General features: G+C 51.3%; 1 protein-coding gene across 9 annotated transcripts in view; it reads right to left on the reverse strand.

Annotated features, from left to right (window-relative positions):
• Window positions 1-26,546, reverse strand: part of IL1RAP (interleukin 1 receptor accessory protein) — a 79,905-nt gene that overhangs the window by 29,648 nt on the left and 23,711 nt on the right. For all 9 annotated transcript variants that reach the window (XM_088132365.1, XM_088132369.1, XM_088132367.1 and 6 more), the window contains 5 exons: window positions 21,262-21,332; window positions 12,404-12,689; window positions 7,175-7,367; window positions 4,470-4,638; window positions 1,357-1,428 (listed from right to left, as the gene is read on the reverse strand). In XM_088132365.1, the coding sequence (XP_087988491.1) occupies window positions 1,357-1,428; window positions 4,470-4,638; window positions 7,175-7,367; window positions 12,404-12,689; window positions 21,262-21,331 (790 nt within the window). In that variant the 5' untranslated portion in view covers window position 21,332. The remainder of the gene's footprint in view (window positions 1-1,356; window positions 1,429-4,469; window positions 4,639-7,174; window positions 7,368-12,403; window positions 12,690-21,261; window positions 21,333-26,546) is intronic.

The raw sequence follows: 26,546 nt of genomic DNA on the forward strand, positions 1-26,546 counted from the left end.
AATGAACCACCACATCCCCCTTACCAAGGAGGGACCTGGTGATCCCAAACAGGACTGCCGGGCGGTACTCTGCAGACGCAACAAGGGCAGAGAAGTATTGGCGCTTCGCCGCCCTTATCGCCACAATGTAGGCCTTAATAGTGGCTCTAACATGTGTTCAGTCGGATTCAGTCCGTGTCTTCCTCCAGCGGCGCTCTAGACGTCTCTTAACCCTCTTCAGCACCCTCAACTCCTCCGTAAACCACGGGGAGTGTCGGGGCCGACGTGGCAAGAGAGGTCGCAAAGGCGCGATCCTGTCCAAGGCCCCGGCCACTTCTCTATAAATATAATATATAAATATAAAATATAAAAAATATATATAAAATATAAATATAAATTGTCAGAACTCTTATCAATGTCAGCACATCCCAAATCATCACAAAGAACCATTGTGCTGGCAGCCAGGGACTGCTGTCAACATGATGACCTCCATGGAGAACCCAAGAGGTCATTGCCATGGGCTAGGTCAGTGTTGTCCAAACTTGGCCACTTTAAGATGAGTGGACTTCAATTCCCAGAATTCCCCAGCCAGACATGCTGGCTGGGGAATTCTGGGAGTTGAAGTCCACTCATCTTAAAGTGGCCAAGTTTGGACAACACTGGGCTAGGTGGTGCCATCATCACCACCACCAGGAACAAACACAGTAGAAAGCTTTGCCATGTGAAAACTCATCTCAGCACAAGCAGCCAAAAAATCTGCAACGGGCAGGACCAGCAGCACACAGCTGGCAGATCTGGCTCTTTCAGGCTGAATCTTAGGATGACTTTCCAGATGTTAAGAGCTGCAGAGCAGTGGAACATTCTGCCTGGAAGGCCGAAGGCTTTCCAGAGGGGCCTGAACAGTTAGGAGTGGTCCGATGGACTGCTGCAGCATAGAATGTTCTACGATTCTACGAAAACAAACTACAGAAGGTGGTTTGAGGCTGCATTACTTAAGTCAGAGACACCAGACTCACAGTAGTTAAACCACAGTGGCAGCCACCACGTCAAGGTGTCCATCATGTCAACGAAGGACAATGCTAACATGAGGAGATGGGCTAGAGACCTGCATTTTGCCACCGTAGATTCTGGGTTTGGTCCCCCAGCAATTCCAGTGTGGGCTGTGAAAAGCAAGAACTGCTGGAGGGCAGCAGTCTGGAAAGGGATGGAGGAAGAGGCTGTCTGGGAGAAGGAAGCTGCCTGAACCCACCTCTAACTTTGTATAGGCATTCCAAGACCTGCTCCCGATCTCCGCAATCCAGCTTTATGTGGTGGAGGCAGACTTTGACAGCTGGGACTTTGAATGTGAAGAACAGGTGGCCATGGCTGGATCATTACCTGGTTTGAGTTCATAGAAGATCTGCTCAGTTGGGGAGATGATCAATGGGGGCTTTGATTTTTCTGGCGATCCTGCAAACCAAGTAAAAAATAAAGCCCATGAAGAGGTTTGTGGAATTCATTTCTTTCTGCAGGCTAAATTACCTGTTTAGCCTTTAGATCCAGGGGCTGAACAGATCTGGGTCCTGAATGGGTGCAAAGACGGGATATACAGTTTTCTGTGTCTCCGCTCACTGGTTTGTTTTCTGGGGCGTTCGCAGCTTTAGAATGAACCTAGTCGTTGGGCAGATCAGAAATCCTACAGCTCAACTCAACCGATAAACCTCCAGAAGAACCGCATCCGGCCACCTTCTACTTCCACGGGAGTCTCCTGCCTTGGCCCATTCTCAGCCCCAACCACCCCTCTCTACAGAACTGCAGTTCAGAGAGGATAAGAACTGCCACACAACTCAAGGGCCCGGAGGAAGCTCCAGATGGTGCATCTTTGTCATTACGTGGGCGTGCTAAATGGACTGTAGAAAAATCAAAGCAGGATTCCACCACCTCAGTGCTACTTCAGACGTCAGATTTCCTAAGACCGCAACCTGCCTGCCAACTCTTTTATTTGCTCATTTGCACACAACCTGCAGAGAGTAAAGAGGACGGCCTTGAGGGAGTGGGGGGAGAAGCGTTACCAAAGAGATGAGAAGGAAAACACAGATTAAGTCTGGGATGTAGAAAGCGTGTGCACACATCTCAGTCAGACGCCTCTCTAATTCACGCGGTGATAAAAGAAAGAGGACAGGGAGCAGGTTCAGATTTGCACAATTATGTGACTAGCCAATCTAAATAAAAGTAGTCTTCAGTCTTTCGTGGAGTTTGTTTCTTGCAGAGCTGACCCAACCCTCTCCTCCTCCTTCTCTGCCATCTTCTTCTTTGGGGATCTTGGTCTTCTTCTAAAAGGTGTTTGTTCTCCCTTCTCACCACCTTTCCAACCCTCCTGGTGTATCGGCCAATGCAGCAGGGGTGCTTAAGCTCAGCGCCTGATCAAAATGGGATCTGCGGTGGCCAAGCATGAACACAACTGTGTGTCCCTTGAAAGACACGCGGATGGCAAATGTGGGTGGCAGAAAAAGCTACGTGGCCGTCCATGGCACAGGGTCAGATTATTTGCAGGACCCCTTGTCCCCAGGGGTGCCTGCCATCCCACGCACTCTAACAGGACGGGTGACCACTATCAGCGGTGGTGGTAGGAGCATCTTTTTAAAAAAATGTATACCAAACCTCTACGAAATATTATAATCATATCGTTTCTGTCCTGTTTTGTTCTGAGATGATGATGAAGAAGAAAAAGATGATGGTGATGATTATCATCATCAAGTTTATGTTCCCCACAAATTTCTAGCACTGTTACAGGAAATTCCAAAATGTTTCATCCTTACTGTCACGGGATACAGCAACATCAATCATCATTATTAGTAGGAGCAGCGGTATTTACACAGTGGGATTAATAACATTTGGCATACTGGACAGAAGGATTCAGCTAAAAGACAGCTCCTTAGGAAAAAAAGGTTGGGTGGGATGACAAGGAGAGAAAGGAGTCAACAAGTTTTTGCTTTCATCTGGAAATAAAGGGAAATGGATGGATGGATGGATGGATGGATGGATGGATGGATGGAAGGAAGGAAGGAAGGAAGGAAGGAAGGAAGGAAGGAAGGAAGGAAGGAAGGAAGGAAGGAAGGAAGGAAGGAGGCTGGTAACATCACTATTCAGGCTGGGAGTAACGATGTTATCTGTCAGGGCATCAAGGCAAATTTATGTTTCCTCTGTGCAAAAAGTGGTAACTTTCAATGCAACTTGAAAAAGAATAGCAGAAATTAGAGAACAAGAAAAGCAATCAAGCCCAGCCTGGAATTTTATTTTCTCTAATGTGCTTCCTACTCCATACCTGCAATTTAAATAGCGTTTCTTTTCAAGATTATTTGCATTTCCAATAGGAAGCTAAACATGGCATTTCTGCTGCTTGAATATCATTTGTTAAAATTTAACCCTGTTTTGTAAGCATCCATTCAAGGGGGCTGGATTCGCAAGTCCTGGCTTTGGTTATTAAACTGGTTGATGCTGTATCCTTCTGCACTGCACCTTAGCAACAATCTCCCAAGGGTGCAAAATTGCCATGACACCCCCAGACACAACCAACTTCCTGCCAGCTGGGATGTTCCAGATGTGTTGGAACTGGAGGGCACCAAGCTGGTGAAGCAGGCAGAGGCTTGCACCAAAGGCTTAGCAAAAGTCAAATCAAATCAGGATTTCAAGGCAGAACAAGCCCCATTGAAGTTTACTAGGTGTATCTCAGCTTACTCACAATTGACTACATTTCTGCAAAAATGTGGGGGGTCCACCCACAGGATAACAAGGCCCCTGTTGTTTACCCTGTCCGCTCTTCCCAGATTAAGAGAAAAGCTACTTTCTCTGACCAGAAGTGATCTCCAGCACCCCCCACCCACCCAATGCAAAGCAAAGCAAATGCCAGGCCTGCCCTTGCATTACTGCACATCATTCCAGCAAATGATGCGTGTTGGAGCATAACATCTCGAACTTGCCATAAGGGTAAGCAGCCAAATTGCAAACCCAGGAAAGCACAAGAGCTGTTTTCACACTTTCAGCAACCTCAGGATTTCAGGCTTTGGTTGGTCCTACCAGATCCTGGGTTATGGGTCACAGTAGATCCCGGTCCCCACACCCACTTCAGCCCATGAAAGGCAAAGAGCGGCGCCCTGCCCTTCTCCAGGCCCAAGTCCTTTTCCTTTCTATGGCAAACCACTTTCTCGTGGCTGTGTCACCACCAACAGCATCCCCGTGCCAAGCAAGACGCTGGCATCGGAAAGGCCAGCTCTGCCAGTTCATTAAAACATGCAATCCCCAATTTGTGCCAGGAGAGGCAAAGAGAAAGACCAAGAACCTGGCTTCTAACGGCCAGTCGTGGGAATGCACGCCTCTTGTGTGGGGTCTGAGCTGGGGAGAGGGTGAGGCTGACGTGCAGCAAGGCTGAGCCCTGGCAATCACCCCGAACCCTCTTTCTTCACCCCCATCTCCCCCTTGCCCTCTTGCGTTTCTTCCTAGACCCTCCTTACCTACCACCTTGACTCTCAAAGTCCGGGTCAGAGCAAACTCCCGGCCATTCTCGTGGAAACTTGCCACACACGTGTACTCGCCGTTGTATACCTCGCTGACAATGGTGAAAGTGAGGTTGAGGCCGTTGGGGATTCGCTCAAAATACCGATTTGTTATGAGGTCGCAGTTCTGGAAGAGGGAGAGAATGGCACACAGGTCATGCACACATGCACCTCTTGGGGGGAAGACAAATTTTCGGGGCAGCCGTTGGCTAGAAAACCGAAGCGTATGCACTGGATCCTGGCACGGCGTTCGTACAACCGGATGAACCAAGTTTGGTCAAGACTGAACGGCTGCATTCCCACAAGATGCAAGGCTTGTTCAGATTTCACTCTGATTAGTTTCATGTAGGCTAGCAGGTGGTGTGAAGCTCACCCGTGACTTCCAGATTCAAGGGATCCCACAACTCTAAAAACAGGTCAATTCAGTCGCTCAGGTGAAGACCTTTAAGTGAATGCAGCCACCAGGATTTCCAAACGCACCTCCCAATTTCTGGAGGCACTGTCAAGTTCGTCTTCTAACAGCAAGAGTCAGAGACTCATCCAGATCCTTCCCTTGAAAGAAATCCTGAGGTTGGCAGGATGCCCAGCCTGTGTGTTAAGTCCTAGCACAGTGGCACCAAGGCAGAATTGGGACCAGGTTGTCGCTCAACAGAAGCCACCACCCTTTGAAGGCAAAAGCGCCAGTTCCGAAGTTCTTCCCAAGAAGGCATTGTAGCACTTGGTTGGATAAACGATTTATCTACCTTAGTAAAGACACCGTGCCCTTTAGTGCCATCTCTACAACAACCTGTCAATCTCTATCACAGTGTTTCTCAACTTGGCAGCTTGAAGACGTGTGGACTTCAACTCGCACACATCTTCAAGCTGCCAAGGTTGAGAAGCACTGCGCTATCATCTTGTGGTCATCCTTGCATTGCAAATTGGAAAGTAATTGAGATCAACAGCTTAATAACACTCAAGACCTCTTAGCACACGCAGGATTTCGGAACACCCCAGCTTCCGTTCCTAGTTTCTTTCTTCCAAATCCGGGAGTTTCCCACGGAGCCGAGGAGCAGGCCTCTGAGGTCCCGGATGCTAGCAAACCCTCCAGGCTTTGCGCAAAAATATTTCTGGCCGCTCAGCCGAGCCAAACCGCTCTTTTCCTACGCTGTCTTTTCTGACATTTCTGCAAGGAGAGGGCCAGGGGAGGAAGGGAGGCGCGGGGGCAGCCTCTCCTCGGTCCCAAATGTTCACATTGTGCACCATTTGGCCATGATTACTGGTGAGCATTACCCCGTCACATCCATCTCTGCGGGGCAATTTAAGACAGAGGCTATATACCGTTCCTGATAGAGTTTTATTAGCCGGATAAACGAGCTGCCATCTGCAAATTGATTTCCACTGGGGATTCAGTTTCGTTTGGCTAATAGATGGTTGAGATTTGAATTTTAATGGATGATGCCCTTCAGTCTAATGAGGTAATTCCTCTTTCCTCTCGGGAGAAAAGTGGGCAAGGGGGGGATGGATCAAAAGATAAACAGCTTTCAACACGGCCGGAGTCGCAGTAGCAGAAGGGTCGGAGTGGCTGCTCCCCAGAGCAGAGGAACATTTGGACATGTTGATGATTGATGTGCATCTCAATGTATCTGCTTCTTCTCCAATGCCAGGATCACAAGGAGACAGCTCCAAGCCATGCCAAGTTTCAACCTCTCCAGAAGCAAAGGAGAGGTTCCCGTACTTGCCCCTCACTGTCCCCTCTTCTCTGGACCAGCTTTGCCCTGAGATGGACAGTGGGCCCCAGGCTGCTGGCTGGTCATCAAGCCACCAAGGGCTGGCTGTTTTAGGGAGCTACAGGATTGTTCCGGTCTCTCCCGCGGGCTGCCTTTATCTAGGTTTCATTGTCGCTCAGCGCTGGGAAATGTTAATGCTACAGCATTACGCTTCTGTTTTTAATCCTATTACTGTTTTGGACTAAGTGCTCAAGAGTCAGGCGTGATTGGAGTAGCATTTAAGCCCAGCAAGTCAATCAATCAATAAAATCTGCAACCTCGGAGAATCCTGGAGAACATCTCCTGCTTGGGGACCGGATCTGGGAACTCATGCCAGAGACAAAGTCCAACCTCTGCAATTGATGGAAATGAGAGGGCGGCCAGAACTGGCCTTCAATTAATGGAGAGGCAGGCAGTGGCTCAGCTCTGATGCCCCACTGGACATCGGGGGACTGGGAGGACCTGAGAAGCCTTCTCTTTCCAAAAATCTCCAGCACTGAGAAAGTAAACCAGGGACAAATTTAGGGGCTGGGAAGAGCACAAGACGATGCAGCTATGCCCTGCCCTCATCCGTTTGGCCTGGGCAAGAATCCAGAAAAAGGCCCCCTTTCCAGTTCAAGCGACAAAGGGGCAAGAGCTGGGAAAACAGGTCTTTGGGACTCCCCCACCACTGGATGGCCACCAAGGAAATGGATCTTGGCTAAGTGGCCGGACAGGCCTGTCTCTGGCTGACTCCTTGGAAAACCACGGATCACCTAAACCATCAGTGCAGACCCACATCCAGCAGGATCCCCCGCCCCCCCGGACCACCCGGTCTTGCTAATGCTGGCAGGCTGGCCTGAGATGGAGGCCTCCTCCTGACGTCTCCTTCCACAACCAAGATCCCGCTCTGTCCTCCAGATCTTTCTCACTCACCATGTACCAGCGGACCTTTGGTTTAAGGCCAGGGGGGTAAAAGCTTTCCACATCTGGGCAGGAGAGGTTCTGCTTGACCGCGTTTGAATACATGAGCACGTCATCCGGCTTGACCGCTTGGCTGACGCAGGAGCCGGGGTCTTTGTTGACAACCTCCAAGGGGACGGCAACCTTGCTACAGTAGGTGGTATTTCTGTGAGGAAGGCAGGCAAGCAAAAGGGTTGTCACTGCTCAGGCCACAGAGGAGCGTGGAAATCCAGACCGAAGACACGCAACAGTAACAGCCGTTCACGCAAAACCAAGTGGAACGGTGCAAAATATCGCCCCAGGAAGCCTGTGGAATGCCGGGCCACGAGACCCTGCAAGGGAAACTAGCAGAAATGGCTTTTCAAAATGTTATGTTTACGGATGGCGGACTTACACACACACACACACACACACACACACAGTGGTATTCCCTTTCAGAGTAAGCAAAAGGGTAAGAAATGGGAAGTCAACGAAATTTAAGAAAATGAAAAAGGAACAGAGCCAAAACTAAAGACACCAACACCGCTCACCCTTTGTCTGTCTCTCTACGCTGCTCCCTCCACAGGAACTGTCCTTGCTTTCCCACGTGCGCCCACCCCCTCACATATTCCCTTTTTCCCCTTCATCTTCTCAATTCTCTCTGCTGGAACCCACCAACTCCACCTGGCCGTGACTTTCTCCGTATTTCCCTTCGTCTCGACCCCTTCACTCCTCCTTTGCCGTTTGGTTTTGCGATCTGATCCTCTCAACAGGACCAAACCGTATCAAGGGGCTTCGTTCACGGTGACTCCAGGTTTCAGTATTTGGTCCATGTTCATGCAGCACCCGTTCATTCTTGACCCCGTGGCATGGAATTTTTTGTGGGATGGGGGGGAGCATGGGAGGTCTTGGTGAGATGGCAGCAGTGGGGCACAAATACTCCCTGTGATGGGCAGAGAGAGGTATGTTGTTGGTTGGTACTATTCCAAGAGAGGGGAGACCAGGAATTGGGGGTTGGTGCCTGCTTGTAGCCCATCAGCCTCATCCCTGGCTCCAGAGACCACATTGCCAGGCACCTTCAGGTTAGGACATTAAGATCGTATCCACCCACAGACTTGGCCCATATCTTGGAAGCTTGGTGGAGTCAGAATGGGGATGGACCTCTGCCCACGATTTATCTTCTCTGGCTGCAGATACTCCAACACCTTCTGGACCAAGGCCAGGGAGGGTGTGTGTGATAATATTCTGAGAGTCCTCCACAGTGACCAGATGGGCTGCTGCACAGATGACCAATGGGGTGTGCCCAGCCATGAAGCTGGGCCAGAGGGACACGCCTGGGCTGCTGGTGGTGATGCCCCATCCACCTGTTTATTTGGAAGCAGCCCTGCATGAGCTCATGGACCTCAGAACTGGGCTGGTGCTGGTTTCTCCCAGGATATGAGCCCTGTAGGATTTCAGTCTCCATGTCTTAGATGTGGGATCCCACTGTGCTCAGTATTTCCCTGCCTCTTTGGAAATTATGGGTTTGCCCAAAGTGACCTAAAGCCCAGTACAGATAGGCAGTCACACGCTGAACTTGATTTTCATGTTGGAGAAGATTACTTTGCTCCAGGGTAGATGCTTCTTGGCCAGAATTTAGTGGAAAGACTGAGCCAACCCCTGGTGTTATGCCCTAGAACTTTTCTGCACTTGTGGAATTTGAGAAAGTGGAGAAGGTTCTATGTAACAGGAACTTGGCCTTCTATGGACCCAGACTCCATCTGGCTCCTTCAGGCAGCTTAGGCAGGGGTCAGTGGATTCATGGAGTGATTGATGGCTCTTGGAGGCAGGGTGAGCCCACTCCTGATGAGACCGTGTCTCAATCCGGCCACATTGGACAACTTCTGCCCAGTCTCCAATCTTCTCTTGTGGGAGAAGATTGTAGAGATGATACAGAGGGACCCAGAGAAGGATGTTATCCTTCCAGTCAGGGCTCAGACCTGGACACAGGACCAGACTTCATTGGTCACTGTAGTGGATGACCCCAGTCTAGAGGGATACCATGGGGTGATGGTATCAAAGGCCACCAAGAAGTTTCAGAGGATCAAGGGATCCCATGATACCATCACCCATGGCATCCTCTAGATTGCCTGTGAGAACTGGGGATATCATTCTGCAGTGAGTTGCACTCCTTGGGTAGATAATCAGTGGTCATGGGGAAAGCCCAGCTGAGTTTGGTGTCCTTCCTCATGTTATTCTACATGTGTGTGAAACAGGCTGGATAAGGTTTCTTCAGTACATTGGTAAGAGCCACTATAGGCACGGCCATCCCAGGCTAGACCTGAGATGCAGGAGGCCCTTACTTGGGGTCTGGAAGCCTGTGAAGAACTGGATAGGATAAAACGAGCTTAGAGCGAACCCCAGAAAGATGAAGGCGATGTTTGTAACTGAATGATCTGCCCCTTTTCACGGTCTCAGGTTAGCTCTGGACAAGGTCACACTCAACCAAAAATGGTCTGCAGCCTGGGACTTCTCCAGGACCCTAACCCTAACCCTGTTTGAGCACCAGGCAGAAACGGTGTTCAGGGCAGCCTTTGTCCAGCTTTGACTGGTGTGTCAGGATGGTTGCAAGCTCTGTAATAAATAAATATCTCTTTCTTGTTTTTCCATGCACACTTAAGTACTTCATTCCTACTGAACCCAACATACTTGTCCATTTCTCCTGACATACAGAGGGCAGAAGCGCATTCTTACCCCCAACTCTTTCTGCTTCTTTCAATAAACATTCATTGCTCACAACAGGCCACATCCCACCCACTACTTTTCTACAAGCACTTGCACATCTTAAATTTTCTCCATCCGTTTCTCCATAATTACAAGTAAATATTCTATCAAGGTACGCAAATTAATCTACAGCTCTAGCTTTTCGCCATTGGTGTATAACTCGCAATCATTCACTCCATAGTCTCTGTCAAACACAATTACCTTGGTCTTTGAAATGTTAATTTTCAAATCCATACTCCATATAATCTAACATTTGCTGCAAATCATTTGGGTCCTCAGCCAACCACATGGCGTTCTCTGCACATAAAAGTATATGCACATTCGTGTCTCTAACAAGCACGCCTCTAACCTATCCACAAGCATTCCTCCTACATTTTATCCACCAAGGGGACATCACGCACCCTTGTTCTACTCCCTGTTCGGTGTCAAATCATTTGCTAATTATTCCATTCATTTTCATGCCTGCTTTCCTTTCCATTATTCTGGACTTAACTGCATTCAGCAATCAAATTTCAACCCTGCATTCATCCCAAACGTTCCATCATTCAGCCCTATTAAGACGGTCCTGTGCCTTCTCTCAATCACCAAATACATAAATACGTTTTCTGGCACCCATACATTTCTCAGTGATCTGCTGAAGAGCAAAAATCTGGTCTGCACAGCTCTGGCATAAAACCACAGTGCAGTTCCCAAATTTTGCTCATAGCCTCCTCTCGTACCCTTTCAGTCAGAATTCGGCCAGAGATTCGCCAGCACGCTCAACAAACGCATTTCCCTGTAGCCTTTTTGCACACCTTCTTGCTTTCATTCCCTCCGGATGGAGGAATGCGAACAGGGTTCTTCCCGTCGTCCAGCGCAGGCGCAGCCTTGCACACCCGTGAAATAAGTCACCCCGTAAGGAAGCCACCTCCATATTTTAACATTTACCCCAATTACACCGTCTAACTTGCAGCCTTACCATCTTTCAACCTTCTCACTGCATTTATGACTTCCTCTTAATCAATGTTTTTCCTGGACGCTAAAATTTATAGTGTTCATTTCGATTCCACTCTTCGACGTGCCGCTCTCATTTCCATACAAATACTCCTTCCAGCTCTCCCAAATCTCGGTTTCGTCCCTGTCATGTCATGGCTTTCATTTCCCTCCCATTCACTCTGCTGGAGGCCCTTGGCTTCGCCCTCCCCCCCCCTTCTAAACCATTTTCACTTCCCTCCAAATTGCTCTGCATTTTCTCTGCCTCTTTTAATCTTGGCGTTTCTAAGCCTCTTTGGGAACATCTGTCTTTGCTCATTCCAGCCGCTTCCACTCCGTCATTCCTCCAAGCACCCATTTCCATGCTTCCCGTTAGCAGAACCCCACACCCTTCTGTGGCACTCTCTAATGCAGCGTTTCTCAACCTTGGCAACTTTAAGATGGGTGGGCTCCAACTCCCCGAATTCCTCAGCCAGGAAACGCTGCTCTAATGCGAGAGCGTCAGCAAGGTGAGGTCAAACAAGTCAAAATGGCAGCCCTAACCCTAACCCTTGCTGGAGTTCCTCCTGTATCTCTCTCTGAAGAGGAATGGGGAACCACCACAGCTCTCTGTAGGCACCACTGGTCGGGTTCTTGTCCCAATCACCCAGCTTATGGCTAGATCTGGGCATTTGTAGCTTCTCCTCCCACAGCTAGTTTTATAAAATCATAACATGTACAGAATTGGAACGGATCTTAGAGGTCATCCATTCTAGACCAGTGTTTCTCAACCTTGGCCACTTGAAGATGGGTGGACTTCAACTCCCAGAATTCCCCAGCCAACATGGCTGGCTGGGGAATTCTGGGAGTTGGAGTCCACGCACCTTCAAGTGGCCAAGGTTGAGAAACCCTGCCCTAGACAGTGTAGCATCTGCTAGAGCATCTTTGACAGATGACCCTCCAACCTCTGCTTGAAGAACTCCCCACATCGTGTGGCAGCCTCTTCCACTGGCCAACAGCTTGCACACTCAGGAAGCTCCTCCTTCCTTGTAGTTTGAACCCACTGGCTCTGGTCCTGCCTTCTGATCATTTCTGATCCTGATCTATTGATTCGGTTTGCAAGCTGCCCAAAAGGCTTCTCCGAGTCCGAGGCAGGCATCCCGTCACTTCAACAGAGGTCTTCAAAACGGACCACACGCTCCGTGCACACACACACACACACCCCCAAACACGGTCACCAACACACTTGATTTGGCCACAGAAAGGAGTAGCAGATGCCTCTGCACAACCTCTGAATGTCAGTTTGTGTTCATCTCGGCTAGTTTTTTTCCTGGGTGGACATGTTATGCAAACCCAGCCGGTCCGGTTCCTCTGGGTTCAATACGCTGAGCAAACCCAGGACATGGGTCATTCAGCGACTGGCTTGAACAAGTGGCGGGAATGCTGCCCGTCTGAACCTGCCCCATCTGGAAAAGCCGAGGTCCCTCCAAGAAAGCAGGAGAAGGGTACCTGAGCATGCAGGTGTAGTTCCCCGTGTCGTTGAGTAGCGCGGGCCGGAACCAGAGCACGTCCCTCTCTTTGCTGATGTGGTTGTCGGGGTGGCGGAAGTTGATGGGCTCCTCCAGATCTTGGCCACGGCCGATCCAGTACCAGATGAGGGTCAAGCCGGCCGAGTGGGCAGTGCTGTAGTTGTCCTTCAAGAAAGCCTCAAAGAGGGGGCACTTGATCTTGGCTGGCTCGCCACTGTACACCGGCCTGTGCTTCATGGTGTCGACCCCCCAGTCATCACAGCGCTCTGGGAACACACACCCCCACCCCAAAAAGACAGGGTTAAATGCGGCTCTTCTGCTTCAGAGTCCTGCTCCTTCCAACCTGGGCAACAGCCAGAGAGGCAGACCACCTCCCAGAATTCTCAGCCACGGTCCTGCAGGCTGGGGCATGCTGGGCAGTGAGGTCCGCTCACTGAGAAGTTGGACAGCCTGGATCAGAGTGAGGTTGAGGCCTCAGGAAGTAAGGGGGGCTCTGCTTAGCCAGGGTAAAACTCGCACCGGCTCCACTCTCCCAGCAGACTCCTCCAAGGGTTGAAGCCCAGCCCCAGGCGCCCGAACAAGCAGGCGTGCAGCGTGGTTCACGCGTAACCGTGAGGCGTCATGTGATTCCTTTCCGTATCGCTTTACATAATCTGCAGATCAAGTGCCTGAGTTTGGCAGAACTAGGCAACGGCCTCTACAGATAAGACGCAGAAGGAGCGCAGAATTATTAATACTTTGAAGTGTCACCCCATCATTTTATTTCCCCCCCTTTCCTCCCCGTTTATTACAGCTGGTGCCGGTGACAGAATATTGTGAAGTTTAAAATGACAAAAGCCATTCGACAGGCATCAACATGCATTTTTAAAGACGCAGACCCCCTCCCCAGAATTTCCACAATCCTTTCCTTTGCTCTCTGAGCGTTGCCAGCACTTGGAACATTTTTTAAAAGGCCCGATAAAGAATAAAAATAGCCATCGCAGAGCACAAAGGCCGAGCCCACACACGCTTGGGCAGGAGGTGGCCTGAAGCCAAGGGAATATGCAGCCCCACACAGAGAGGGTGCTTAGCCGTGGCGGCCACCTGCCCCGGAAGGAAGGGCCCGGCTCTCGTTCCCAGCCACGCGCACCGCGGAGAAAGGTGATTGATTCTCCCCAGCGCATTTCAAGCTACTCCGTTTTTCCACACTCTTCTGAGCCTCCAAGACAGCCAGCCAGCCAGCCAGCCAGCCAAAAACATCAGAGAAAAACGGAATTAGCAGCACATCTGCAACTAAGCACATACTTAATCCCTCCTTTGGATGCTTCTGCCAAAGACGGATCTTGTGGTGAGCCTGGAGGAAAAAGGAAGGGGAGTTTTTCAGAAGCAAATCCCCCCTCGGCTTATTCCACGCCAGGGACCAGGCAAAGCAGCCTGGGCTTTGCGCACACAAGTCCCAGGCGAGATGCTGAGAAATTCAGAGGGGAAGAGCGCGAGGTGTCGCTCCCCAAGACCCTGCAGGGTGTGTGTCAGGCTGGAAGGGGAGCTGGGAGACGGCCTCGGGACAGCTGCAGCCTCTCTGAACGCCCTTCAAGTCCTCCAGCTGGAAGGGACCTCAGAGGTCATCCACCCCAACCCCCTGCACACTGCAGGAGTCACTGCACCATCCCCGATAGATGACTCTCCAACCTCTGCTGGAGACCCCAGGGAAGGGGAAGAGACCCCGCCATGCAGCAGCCTATTCCACTGACTGACAGCTCTTCCCATCCAAACGTTCTTCCCCAGGTCTCATCTGTATCTACATCCTTGAAGTTTCACTCCCTTCCTCACAACCAGGATTAACCTGCCACGAAAAAGCCTCCTGTCAACAACCCTCCTGTTGGTCACCCTGAGAGGCAACTTGCAGCCTTTAGACCAATGTTTCTCAGCCTTGGCCACTTGAAGATGGGTGGACTTCAACTCCCAGAATTCTTGCTGGCTGGGGAATTCTGGGAGTTGAAGTCCACCCATCTTCAAGTGGCCAAGGTTGAGAAACACTGCTTTAGGCTCACACTCAGCTTGCCAGGTAAAGCACCCCACTTCAGATTGGTGGAAACGGGACCCCAGGATTTCTCTCTGTAGCGAGGGGGCAGAACTGAGGTGCCCCCTTCCCACCCCCACCTGATTTCTCCTGTCCCTCTGACTGCACAGTCCCGAAAGGAGCAAGGGACCGGGATCCTCCACATTAGTCACGCCACCCGCTCCTCCACTCAATACAGTGCTTCAAACAAATGGCCGTCATCCTCATCCTCATCCTCATCCTCCCCAAACTTGCCCAGGGCTGTCATTATATTCAGGCCCTGCAATGAAAAGGAATGGGGCAGAGCTGGGCCAGGGAAGCATAAACCCTCTAGTTAAACAGATAGTCCCAGCACCGGAGTGAAGAACAACTCGTTCCAATGAAATAGCCAGTTCACGACGCAATTAAGAGGCTGCTGGGGATAACTGCTTAAAGGAGCTGCAGAGGGGTGTGCCTGCTCTCCCGGGGAGGGGGCTTCTCTGCTTCTGAAGGTCACTCCCCACCTTCCCCCACCGCACCCTGGCTGTGGGGGAGACAGGTATCCTTTGGAGAAGGACCTGTGGAACACGAGAAGCCCATTAAAGCAGCTGTGTCTTTTGTCCAGGAAGAGCAGCTGCATGAAGCTGGAAAAAGACATGGCTGCTTTAACAATCCCAAAGTTGGGGGGGGGGGTCTTTTTTGCTCTGTCTTTCACAGAATTGGCACAGCCCCACTGGTGGATCCCAGTTCTTCCCTGGCCAACCCTGGATGATTTAAAAAAATTCGGCAGAGTTACAGCGGGTTTGTCCTTGGATGGGAGACCACTAGGAAATCCCAATTTATACTGGTAAATTGAAAAAAAAAATCTCAGAAGAGGACTATAGCCACATACTCCATATTTTTGTCAAGAAAACTCTCTGGATATGTCCATGAAGTCACACAAACACAATTTGAAGATGACTTCTTTAAAAAAAAAAATCTTCCTGGAGCATAATTCTGTGTCATTTCTTGGCCTTCCAGTGGAAGGGAAATTCACCTTCCAATCATCCCATCTCATGTCCTGAGCAATCTGAGCAGTTTACTTGGGTCAATCCAGAAAATAAATGCAATGAGAGATTTAAAACCCCCAACAGTTATGTGCGTAATACTAAGGACCTAAAGTTTCCAATCACCCAGCATGTAACCTTGGTAGGTACATTGTGGTTCATTGCTTTTCTGGGAACCTATCCTGGCTGGGTAATTTAGGGTTTAAAAGCCAAAAAATCTGAAAGCGGGAGCCAAACTAAGCATTGAACCAACGCAGGCTACTTGGAAGAGCTGGGGTGCAAACAGCTGATGCTCCATTTTCCAGTGAAGTCAGACAAGTCCTCCTTGCTCAAAAGGACTCCTTCCAGATGTGCTGGAGCTACAAAGTCTAAGCCCCACACCCCTCGGCCAGGGCAGCTGGGAATTCCGAGAAGGGCCGTTGGGATGTATCTGAAAGGCTGAAGACCAGAAGAAATCGTCTTCGGGTTTCGGCATGAAATTCTGATGCACCAGCTTTCTAAGCAGATCTTGGAAGGTCTGGGAACAGCGGACCATGCAAAACAGCTTTGTAGCAGGAAATGCAGCATGAGGGGCGGCTGCAGAAGGACTCCTTCCCCCTCCCTCCTCACCCCCTTCACAGGTACCCATTGGACACTCTCCTGCTCCTTGCCTCTGGGGGGATCTTCTGCAGGAAGAAAAGAAGGTGGAGAAAACAGGAGCTGTCACCAGAAACCAGTGATAATGTACTCTGGAACATTCTGCCAACTGACCGTGTTGTTTACACTGGTAGCATCCAAGAGGTCAATGTTCTTCTTAAAATTGCAAACCAGCATTGAGGAGAGAATCCAAAGCACTCCAAGGGTATGCTGGCTGCTGAGGGAGAGGCAATCTGGAGTTCAAACAGCTCCCCTCCCCTGGTCTCTCCAGGGGGACAATACAGGACTCACAAGCTCACCATCCACAGAGCCAAGGTGGGAAAAAGCCAACGGGTCCGTTCAACCCCACTAACCACTGAAGCATTGATCTTGATCCCTTCTGGGTCCAAAAAGGGCGCTTTGAGCTTGGTGGGCCTCCTTCCATTTCCCAGACTTTCTGTTGGGAAAGGGAGACCCTATGTCACCTTCAATGTAGGCCAGGTCAGGAAAGAGACACCACAAGGATTACTGGAATCCCTGTCAGATTTTCAAGATTCTGTTATTATACCCTTTAATGTTAAAGGGTATAATAACAGAATCTCGAAAGCCTGCCAGATTCTCTCTCATACCCATGAGCATCAAGGAGGTGCAATCTTGAGTTTCTTTCTCACTCACTCCTCCCTTTCAGGGTTAAGTAGGTGCTTTCCTAAGGGTTGAATTCCATCCTCAAGGCTACCTCCGTACTCTTCTGCACCCCACTGTCCATGAGTCTCCCTTTGCCAACAGAAAGGAAAGCTTCACCAGCCAGCCTCAGCACTTTCTAGGTGGTCTCGGTTTTCTGTGCATTATTGGGCTGGAGAAAGAGAAGGGCCTAGAAAAGGCACTCAGCTGTAGAAAGAAGGCACCAAGGCAGGCAGAGGGATCTGAGGAAGAGCTGGCCCAGGACCCTGGAGAGTTCCCACTGGACCTCCAAGCGTGGCCACAGGAGGAAAAGTCTACCCACAACACCTTGTTGAGCAACTGCAACTCCACGATGGGGCATGGTTCTCCCAGCAAAGGAGGTTCTCCAGCTGCATGCAATGTTGTCAGTTGAGTCAGACTACAATATCCATAAATCCCAGCCAATGGCTAACAAACAGAGCCCCGTTCACTCTTCCTTCTAGTCTTCTCTGGGCAGCAGGCTGATGGGAAAAGAAACGATTGCACGGAGCCATTTTGCACCAGACTCATTAAGGGAAGTGCAAGATGTGTTCTTTTGGCTCTGCTGCTTTGGGCAATCCTCCCATTTTCCAAAGGAAGCCTGCTGTCCCCCTTTAACGACTGCTCACTAATTGTCCTTCTGTGCTCCTGGACTCAAAAGCAACCTTTTTATGATATCCAAGGATTGTATCAATATATCTTTACTTTCCCCTTTAATCTCCTCTTTATCAACTCTTTCATTTTAAAGAAATGTTCACTTTAGAAGCCAAGACCAACTGCGCTAGACATTTCTGTCAATTTTCCAATTAGATAAATTAAATTTGATCGCTGTTTCCAGTTTGTTCAATAACATTTCTTTCTTGCATTACGTTCCGGGCAACACTTCAGATAAAGCCCCAAAGGTACTGCTTTCGATGGCCAACGTTTCCAGGGAACCATCGCTGAGGGAACCTCAACATTTTATCTCATTACTTTAAAATGTAGCACACTACCTGGGGATAACTGAAGTTACCCACTTGTGCAAGACTTTCTCCATTATTTCATCTCCCATTTCGAGATTACCCTGAGCAACACCACGTTCTCATTGTCCAGCAATTTTATCGAAGACTCTGACCCTCCTGATGCTTCCAATTTGTCTGATGCACAGAAAGATACCATCTCCACCGCTCAGGTTCCCCCCTTCCTTGTCCTCCCCATAGAACATTTCTGCAGAAAAGCCCAGCGCCTTCTTTTCCTTGGGCTGCTTCTGAGTTTATAATATGAATCCCAGGAATCCCTGGAGTGACCAATTGTGATTCTTTGTAGGAAGAGAGCCGTGCTAGGGTACAGCAGCAAAAAATCAGAAGCTGTGTGGTAGCAGCATAAAAGCTGATGCCTTTTAATAAAATTTGTTAGTTGGAAACGGGGTTACCAGAATCCCTCCATGGGTATGAGGAGGGAGAGGGTTATGCCCAACTGGGCATCAGGCTTGGCTTGGTCTCTGCCTTCGCACTGTTTCCTCCAAGGTGGACACTCTTCCCTGTCGTCCAAGCCAACAGCGTCATCGGCCTCTGATTGGCTGGCAGGGCAGGAAGTGCTGAGAGCAGTTGAGCTGGAAGAGCCCACCTTGCCTCATCTGTGACATCCCGAGCATTGTCCTTCCAGAAGGCAGAACACCGTGCGCATTGGAGCAGCAGGGCCTCGGCCAGAACTGCAGAAGAGGAAACGCTCCAGCCCTTGGAAACGAGGGGAGCAGAGGCGGTTTCTACAGGCCAAAACAGGAGGCTTTCCACACTGAGCACGCCAACTAAAAGGGCGCAAGGGTCCAGGCTATGCTACGCAATCACAAAGCTGAAAGCTTTTACCCACTCATCCAGAAGAATACATGAACACGTTCTGATCCGTAAACTGCCCTGGAGAAGCACGCAGGTGCAACATCATAGTTTAGTTCAGCTGTTTCTAACCCAGGCAACTTCCAGCTGGGTGGACTTCGACTCTCAGGATCCCCCAACCCCAACCCTAACTCTAGCCGTTGGGGAGAGTTCTGGGAGCTGAAGTCCACACGCTTTGAAGTGGCCCAAGACTACCCTAGTTGAATGTGCAAGTTGCCATGACACCCATGCAAAATATGACGCCTGGTTTGCACACTTGGGCAGATGCCGAAGTTCCAAGAAGCAGCGAGGCAGCTTTTAGCAAGAAACAGACAGCCATTTGCAGGAGCACCTTTTTCAGGAAAAGCGGTGCTAATCGTAATTTGCATTTGCATCCTATGCCCCACCGCAGACAATGAGAGCTCCCGTAAGGGGATGAAATCCACCATCCTACAGATTCCTGTGTCACAGTGCGCAAAGCTTTTCCCAGGCATCTGCAGGAGGAAAAAGTAGATCTTTGTTGTGTTTGAGAGAGCAGCTCGGATGGCGAGCATAAGAGGCAGCATCTTCTCAATACAGGGAGTCCTCGTTTAGCGACCACAAGGGGGACCGGTAACTCCGCTGCTAAGCGAAGCGGCTGCTAAGTGGGAAATTGCGTGACTGCGACGGGGCTTTCTGGCTGGAAAGTGACAAAACTACTGTAATCAGTTTCACAGCTTTGGCTTTTGTCTGCCTCCTACCCACCCACCCCGCCCTTTGGAATGCTGGGATAATTAACAAGGAGGGAATTACTGTCTGTGTTTACATTCATTAGAGAGGAAGGGATTACAAATGAGTAAGCAGGCACACAATGGGGATACACACCAAAAGCAATGCGCTGGTGCCAGAGCTGTGAGTGTGCTACGTAAACAGCCAGCGTATGCCCCATTGTCTGCCTGCTTGCTCTCTGGTACAGGTAGTCCTCGGTTAACGATGGCATTAGGACCGGAATTTCCACTGTAAAGCATAGCAGTCCCTGCGCTCCCCGTTGCCGTCATTAAGCGAGGTTCACAGGTCATTAAGCGAGGCCTTCCTCACAATTTCTTGCCGGCTTCCAACAACCAAAGCCAGTGGGGAAACCAGCAGGAAGTTGCAAGTCCCAAGTGGCTCGCAAGCAGGCCAGCAGGCAGGTAAGTGGCTGCTGCCAGGTGCAGGAGGGACCAGCACATTGTTTTCAATTGTAATCTCTTGCAATCCCCTCCCCTCCAATCTCTCTGCTCAGCGAGGGAGGAAGACAGAAAACCCACAGATGAGGCACAGGACAACGCATATTGACTGCAATGGCAATCGTGTAACTGAGGGACGCTGCGAAGGTCGAAAATGGTCGTAAATTGGCCGTACAGCTAGTTTTTCAGCACCGTCGTAACTTGAAACGGTCACTGAATGAGCTGTCAGTAAACAAGGACAACATGTAATGCTCTTATATCTCTGTACTAACTTCTTAGTTAGGCCTCTAAGGTGCCCACTTCCAGCACCGCTCTAACGCATCTCCCTTCTTCAGGGGAATCCGCACCGCCTCTGCACTGACAAGAGATCATCAGCACCCCTCACGGATGTTTTTCATGGCATCAAGGGGTGAGGGAGACCTTAGGGATCACCCATCCAGCCTTCCACAATGTGGGGCCCTCCAGGACTTTGGGGATGGCAACTGTCAGAATTACCCACCCAACATGAAGACTGGGAATGTGAGGAGTTGCATTCCAAAACATCTAGAGCAGCATTTCTCAACCTTGGGAACTTCAAGACGTGTGGACTTGGCTGGCTGGGGAATTCTGGGAGTTGAAGTCCACGCGTCTTAAAGCTGCCAAGGTTGAGAAACACTGTTTTAGACTGAGCCAAGACCAAGCACCCGAGAGAACTTGCCGCTCTGACAAGTGAGCCAACCACAGGCACACAGAAAGAGCCACTCTTATGAACCATCGAAGAGGAACATCCAAAGGTGAAAGAAAGAACAGACAGCCTTGAATACGTTCTCCCTCCTCACACACCTATTGACCCGCGCCCAGGTCAGCGAGAAGCACCACCCGACTGCTGCAGTGAGCGCCAGGCAAAGCGAAGTCCGATCCATGAAGAAACAGCGCCATCCATCAATGCTTCCTGCCCAAAGCCACCCACGGCTGGTAGGACAAGCGGCTACATCTCAACAGCCACCGTGTCAGAGCACTGAGGAGGCTATTATATTATTGTTATTATTGTTTAAATGTATGTGGCCTCCCAGCTCACATATGTGGCTCTAGACTGGTCATGAAATGTCCAAAGGCAGAAAACCAGGCTCAAACAGCCACTCAGCCTGAGCTAGAGATCTTCTCCCCACTATTCCAATCTCTCCTTCAAACTGAATGAAAACTGGTAGCCAGGGGGGAAAGGAGAATTTTGCTATCTCTGTTGGCTGTGTTCACACAACACCCGTGACCAGGTCAGCGAAAGGTCTGCTGCTTAGTCTTCTGGAGGCTCAACTCAGCCCTTTGAATAATCTTTGGTTCTACGGGCTCATTCGGTACCCAGGTTCAGTGTGCTGTGTGAATGCAGCCCCACCCTGCTCTGCACAAGCCGAAATCTGTGGCTCACTCACCAGAGGTGCTGACGAGCAGGTCAGGCGCGTGGAGGCAGAGAGCGAGCAGGACAACGTGGTGGACCTTCATCCTGTACAGAAAACAAGAATAGACAGGTGTGTAGAGCATTTGTCCAGAGACTTTGCCATCCCTCGTTCCTTGTGGCTGTGTACAAACTGAACATGCAGCAGACATGAGGTCTCTTGCAAGGCCAGCCAGATATCCACCCCAAGTCCAACGTGGAAAAGGGGATGGGGGGAGGAGGGGGAGGAGAAGGAGAAGGAGAAGGAGAAGGAGAAGGAGAAGGAGAAGGAGAAGGAGAAGGAGAAGGAGAAGGAGAAGGAGAAGGAGAAGGAGAAGGAGAAGGAGAAGGAGAAGGAGAAGGAGAAGGAGAAGGAGAAGGAGAAGGAGAAGGAGAAGAAGGAGGGAATGCCAGCAAGAGAGATTCAGGAGCAGGGGATCGGGGCCTCTCCCCGTGGGGTGAGTCCTTAGGAAACCTCCTTGTTGTTCCTCAATCCTTCCTAGACTTTGCAGGTATGGCCTGATTCCCACCTGAGCCTTCCTTCCTTCCTTATTTGTCTCACTGGGAGCGCTTTTGCAAAGATATCCACCGTCCCCTTAGCAAAGCCCAGCACAACACTCAAAAACAAAGCCAGCACTGTAAAATACGAACACCACCAGCGAAGGACTTAAACGCCAACAGAACTGCCACAAATGCCGTAGCGGAGGGAGCAAACTTAAGCGCCCCTCGGCCCGAGAGTCCTGCCCCAGCGTCGCCATCCCAGGCCCAGCTTTCCCAGTCTGGAAACACGGCCCCACCTCGCTGCCTCCTGTGGAGCTACCCCCGTGTCCTTCCCGTTTCCCGGGCCGAAATTATGCCCAGAGGGCGAGCCAGAGCCAGAGCCAGAGCCAGGCGGTGCCTGAGTCGAAACCGCAAGCCCTGACGGGGGAAGCAGGCCACTGATGCTGATGCGGAGGGTGCTGGGCGAAACCCACCAACTGCCAGGTCTGCAAGAGCGCTGCGTTAAACGAGGGGCAGGCTGGGCACCCTGCTTCAAAGCTTAATCGTAACTCTCCCTCACTTCATTCAGCCAGGGGTAGTGACGCAACATTTCTGAATTTGTTTTTAAGCAGCAGAAAAACAACCCACCCACCCTGGGGGCATTTTTTTGTCCTCTTTGGGGAAAACCCAAGGAAACGCTACCAAAAGATACGCAATCCTCATTTTAGCATTCTTTACAGATACCCAAAGGGAAGGGGTTTATTAGATATACAGTACGGTGTATAATTTGGATTGCTCATAAGAGTACATGTTGGGGAGGGGGGTGGGAAACTGAAAAACGTTGCTCGTTCAGGCAATGCCCCGATAGATTGAATTTACTCGGGAATGTTTTACGTATTGTTGGAAGCAATAAGCCGTTGAATTTCAAGGAGGGTCGCCTATTTTCATCTTGTCTAGGAAGAGCAGGCAGGCCGGAAGGGTTGCCGACAGAAGAAATCATCAGCGTGGTCGTAAAATTTATAAGGGTGTCTATTCTGGACTTCCTCTTCTCCTATATTGTGTAGCTGGAGAAGCGCACGCATTCTGAAAAAAGGCTGAGAGGAGGCTGAGCGTACCCATTTTGCGACGGGAAGGCTGTTTGTCCATGTGACGCGTTACTGAATTAACCCACTGTCTGGGTTTACATGAGAGAATCACAAAAGCAGACAGAGCTGAAACAGACCTTAGAGGGCAACTAGTCCAGGGTTTCTCAACCTTGGCAGCTTTCAGACGGGTGGACTTCAACTCAAGCTGGCTGGGGAATTCTGGGAGTTGAAGTCCACCCGTCTGAAAGCTGCCAAGGTTGAAAAGCCCTGGATGAGTCCAACCCCCTGCTCAGCACAGGCTCCACCGGAGCATCTCTGACCGACCAAAATCCAGCCATCAAGAGGTTCCTCCCAATCTCTACCCTGAAGCTTCTTCCCTGTAGCGTGTGGCCCTCCGCGGCTGCCCTCGGTTGCCCAGAACAGAGTGATAAAACCATGTCGTGATTAAAATGTTTAAACTACCTCGTATCCAAAGCGCTCCGAGCTGTGGACAATAAAACACACTAAAAAACGCCATTCCAAGAAAAGCGGATACGGTAACATCAAATCAAATGTAAAATAAAGACACTATATAAGCGAGTCCATGGCCAAACAGGCATTCAGAAACTAAGACCATGTGAATTAAAATACACTCCGACTGTTGACCGGGAAGGGACCTCGGAGTCATCTAGTCCAGCCTCTGCCTGGCGGAGGCTCTGCTGAAACTTTTCGGATGGCCAACCAGCCTGTTTCAAGGCCTCCTGGAAGGGCTGCGCAGCGCTTCCCGAGGCTGCTACTCCATGGCTAACATCGGGGAATCCCTCCAAATATCACACCTGGATCTCCTTTCCTGTAGTTTCAGCCCCCTGGTTCTATTCTTTTGGGAGCCATCGAGAACAAACCCATTGCTTCTTTGGGTCCACCTTCAGATGCCGGAAGGCTGCTTCAATACCCCTCTCCGTCTTTTTTTCTGGAACTTGAACATTCCCAGATCCTTTCCGTCCCTGCTCTGAACTTGCTCCCCATTGTCGCTGGCCTTCCTGAACTGGACGCAGGTCTCCACAGGCAGAGTCACGTCGCCAGGAGTCGGGTGGTATACGTGCTTAATAAATAAATATATAAATAAATACCCACGGCTTCCCCAGAGGCTGCGCTCCTGCTAATGCACCGTGAGATGGGGTTGGCCTTTTTAGCAGCGGCGTCACACTGCTGACTCACGTTTCCCGTGTGGCAGACTAGGATGACCTTTTGCTTGTCTTTCTGCCAAGCTGGGTCTCCCCATCCTAGATTTGTGCCACCGCACGCATACAGATGCTTCCCCTTCTTGTCCCCACCAGCCCATGGGGGGAATTTTCCCCATTTCCCCCCTTAAGCCAGAGAGAGGAGGCGAGATTAACTTTCTGAACACCAAGCTCAACCAGCTCCAGGAAGGGGGCTACAGAGGCCTTGGCCCAGCTCGGCTCCTCCGCAGCGGGAGGCGTTTCCCTCCGGGGACTGAGCATGTTGTCTGAACCCAGCCTGCTTGACGCAACGTCCCGGGCCAGGGCAGAAGGTGGACTAACTCAGTCGCCCCCGCCTGCCTGCGGACGCCCACGGGCTGATGCTGGGCGGGGGCTCCAGCTGGGTCTCTGCTGCGCAACCGCCCGGATGTTTTGCTCCAGGATTTCCTTCCGGAGCTGACAGCTCCAGCAAGGGAACGGCCCGGGTTGCACATCCGACACTCTCTTCCAGAGCGCTCCGTGTGAAAGACGCCCCTGTCGGCCCTGCAGCCCCCAGACTCTCTAACGAGCTCCATCTTCCCTTGATGCCGGCAGCTCATTAAGGGAGGGAGGGAGGGAGGGAGGGAGGGAGGGGGGCAAGCAGCGCAGCGCAGCCTGCCTCTGCCGAAAGACCAGGGCAGCTCTGCTCAACGCCTGCCCAAAGGCAGCCCAGGGGAGCCGGAGGCTGCCACACCACTGGGCGAGAGCCCAGGAGCCCCGGCCCTTAACGCAGGGACGGACGCGTCTCAGCTGGACTTTCCGCTCTGGACCAGCCTGGACGGGGCCTTCGCTCCAACCAAGGCTCTCGGGGAAGAGTTAGGGGCTCCAGTCCCTACAACCTGGGGCTGGGGAGGACTGGATCACCCGTCCTCCCCTCGCGCTGGGGACAAGGATAACCCCGGGAAAGAGCTCGGATGGCTAAATGGAGGGGACTCTGTCGGGTCCCCGTATAACCCCCGGCACTTTTCTGGCAAGCCAGGTCTTCTCTGCTGAGCAACCATCAAGTCTAGGAAACGCCATCTCTGGTCCTGGAAGCTCAAGATGGGATGCTCCCTCGCCAGGGAAAGCGTAAGGCAGGCCCCCGCACGCAGAAAACCATCACCTCAGGGAGTAGGCTTTCTCCCTGACATGCTAGGTTTCTGCAAGTGGGGAAGATTATTTAACCAGGGGCCCTGAGTCACGCAAGGCCCTGGGTTGCGGCGATGTCAAGGAGAAGCAGAAGTATTGAAAGCAGATCCAGATCTCCGTCCCACCCGGGATCCTCTGAAAGGGGAGCAGGGCCAGAGCAACAGCAAACACGAATGCAAACGGGGACGGCAGAAGCAGAAGGAAATGGCGGCCTCATTATTTACCGGCAACCTCTTCAAAGCGCCCGAGCAGCCCTCTTGCTGGAGAAGGGCCGACAACGGCCTGGAACAAAGGCTCGCGGCTGCTCGGACCAGGCACGAGAAGCTGGAGCGTTTCGGCAAATAAGTGGACGGGTTTTCTTTCGAGCTCCCCAGCCTCTCGTCTCCCTTCTCCAGGCTGGGGCAGCTGTTCACCCCCCGCCTCCGCTGCGATCGGCCAGGAGGCCTCCAGCACCACCTTCTCCAGGCTGGGAGAAGATGCCCCGAAGCTTTCCCGGCCCCCCACTTCAGGAGGCCCCGAGGCCCTCTCCCCACGGGCTCCTCCTGCAATGCGGCAGGTGCCTCTCCATTGTCCAGGGAGACGTTCCCACGGGGAGCATCCAGCAGTCATCTGCCCTCACGCCTTTGCACCATTTAGACGTGGCGTCCCCCTACCCACCCCAGGACCCTGGGGAAGACCTGTGCTGGGGAGGGCCTCCCTGGGCCACGGGCCCCGCGACCCCTCCTCCCCTCGCTCGCCCCCCCCGGGTCCCTTTGTTTCTCAAGGGCCTGGCGCAGCCCGAAGCACCTCGAGCCTTCTCTGGGCAAGGCCTGACGACAATTTGTCATTCAGCAAACAAGCCCTTAGCAACCAGAGCCAAATGCCCTGGCAACCAGCCCTCAGCCTAAACACGGGAAATCTATTTCAATTTTGTTTTGAGCGGCTCTCGCCGACGAGGACGCCACAGAGGGGCCCAAAACATCTGCACGTGCCCTGGACCAAAAGAGGCGGTTTGGGCCCTCCGCACCAGCTTCGAGGTGGCTCTGGACCCAGCGACACCCGGCCCTCCAGGCGCCGTTGGGGCTCTCTACGTGGCGGAGAACTGTGGCGCAGAGCGGTTAGTGCTCCCTAATCAAAATAGGGCCCTCCGAATTGCTCTTTTAAGAGTTCTACGTAGCTCAGAAGTTGACATCAGATCCTCTGTCCCATCCCTTTAACAGCCCTCTCGATTTGAGACGTGGGTTTATTCCCCAAGAAGCAGAAGAGCTAACCTTTGGGGTACAGAGACAGAGTCCATTTGCAGCCAGACCTCCATGAGCCGGGCAATGGAAAAGGGTCCCACCCAGGCGCCACCCAAGCCCCTCTTGTCCCTG

The sequence above is a fragment of the Python bivittatus genome, unplaced genomic scaffold (genome assembly GCF_059951505.1).
Source record: "Python bivittatus isolate LINGU-HERP-01145 unplaced genomic scaffold, Pbiv_v1 ctg000980_np1212, whole genome shotgun sequence".
NCBI lineage: Eukaryota > Metazoa > Chordata > Lepidosauria > Squamata > Pythonidae > Python > Python bivittatus.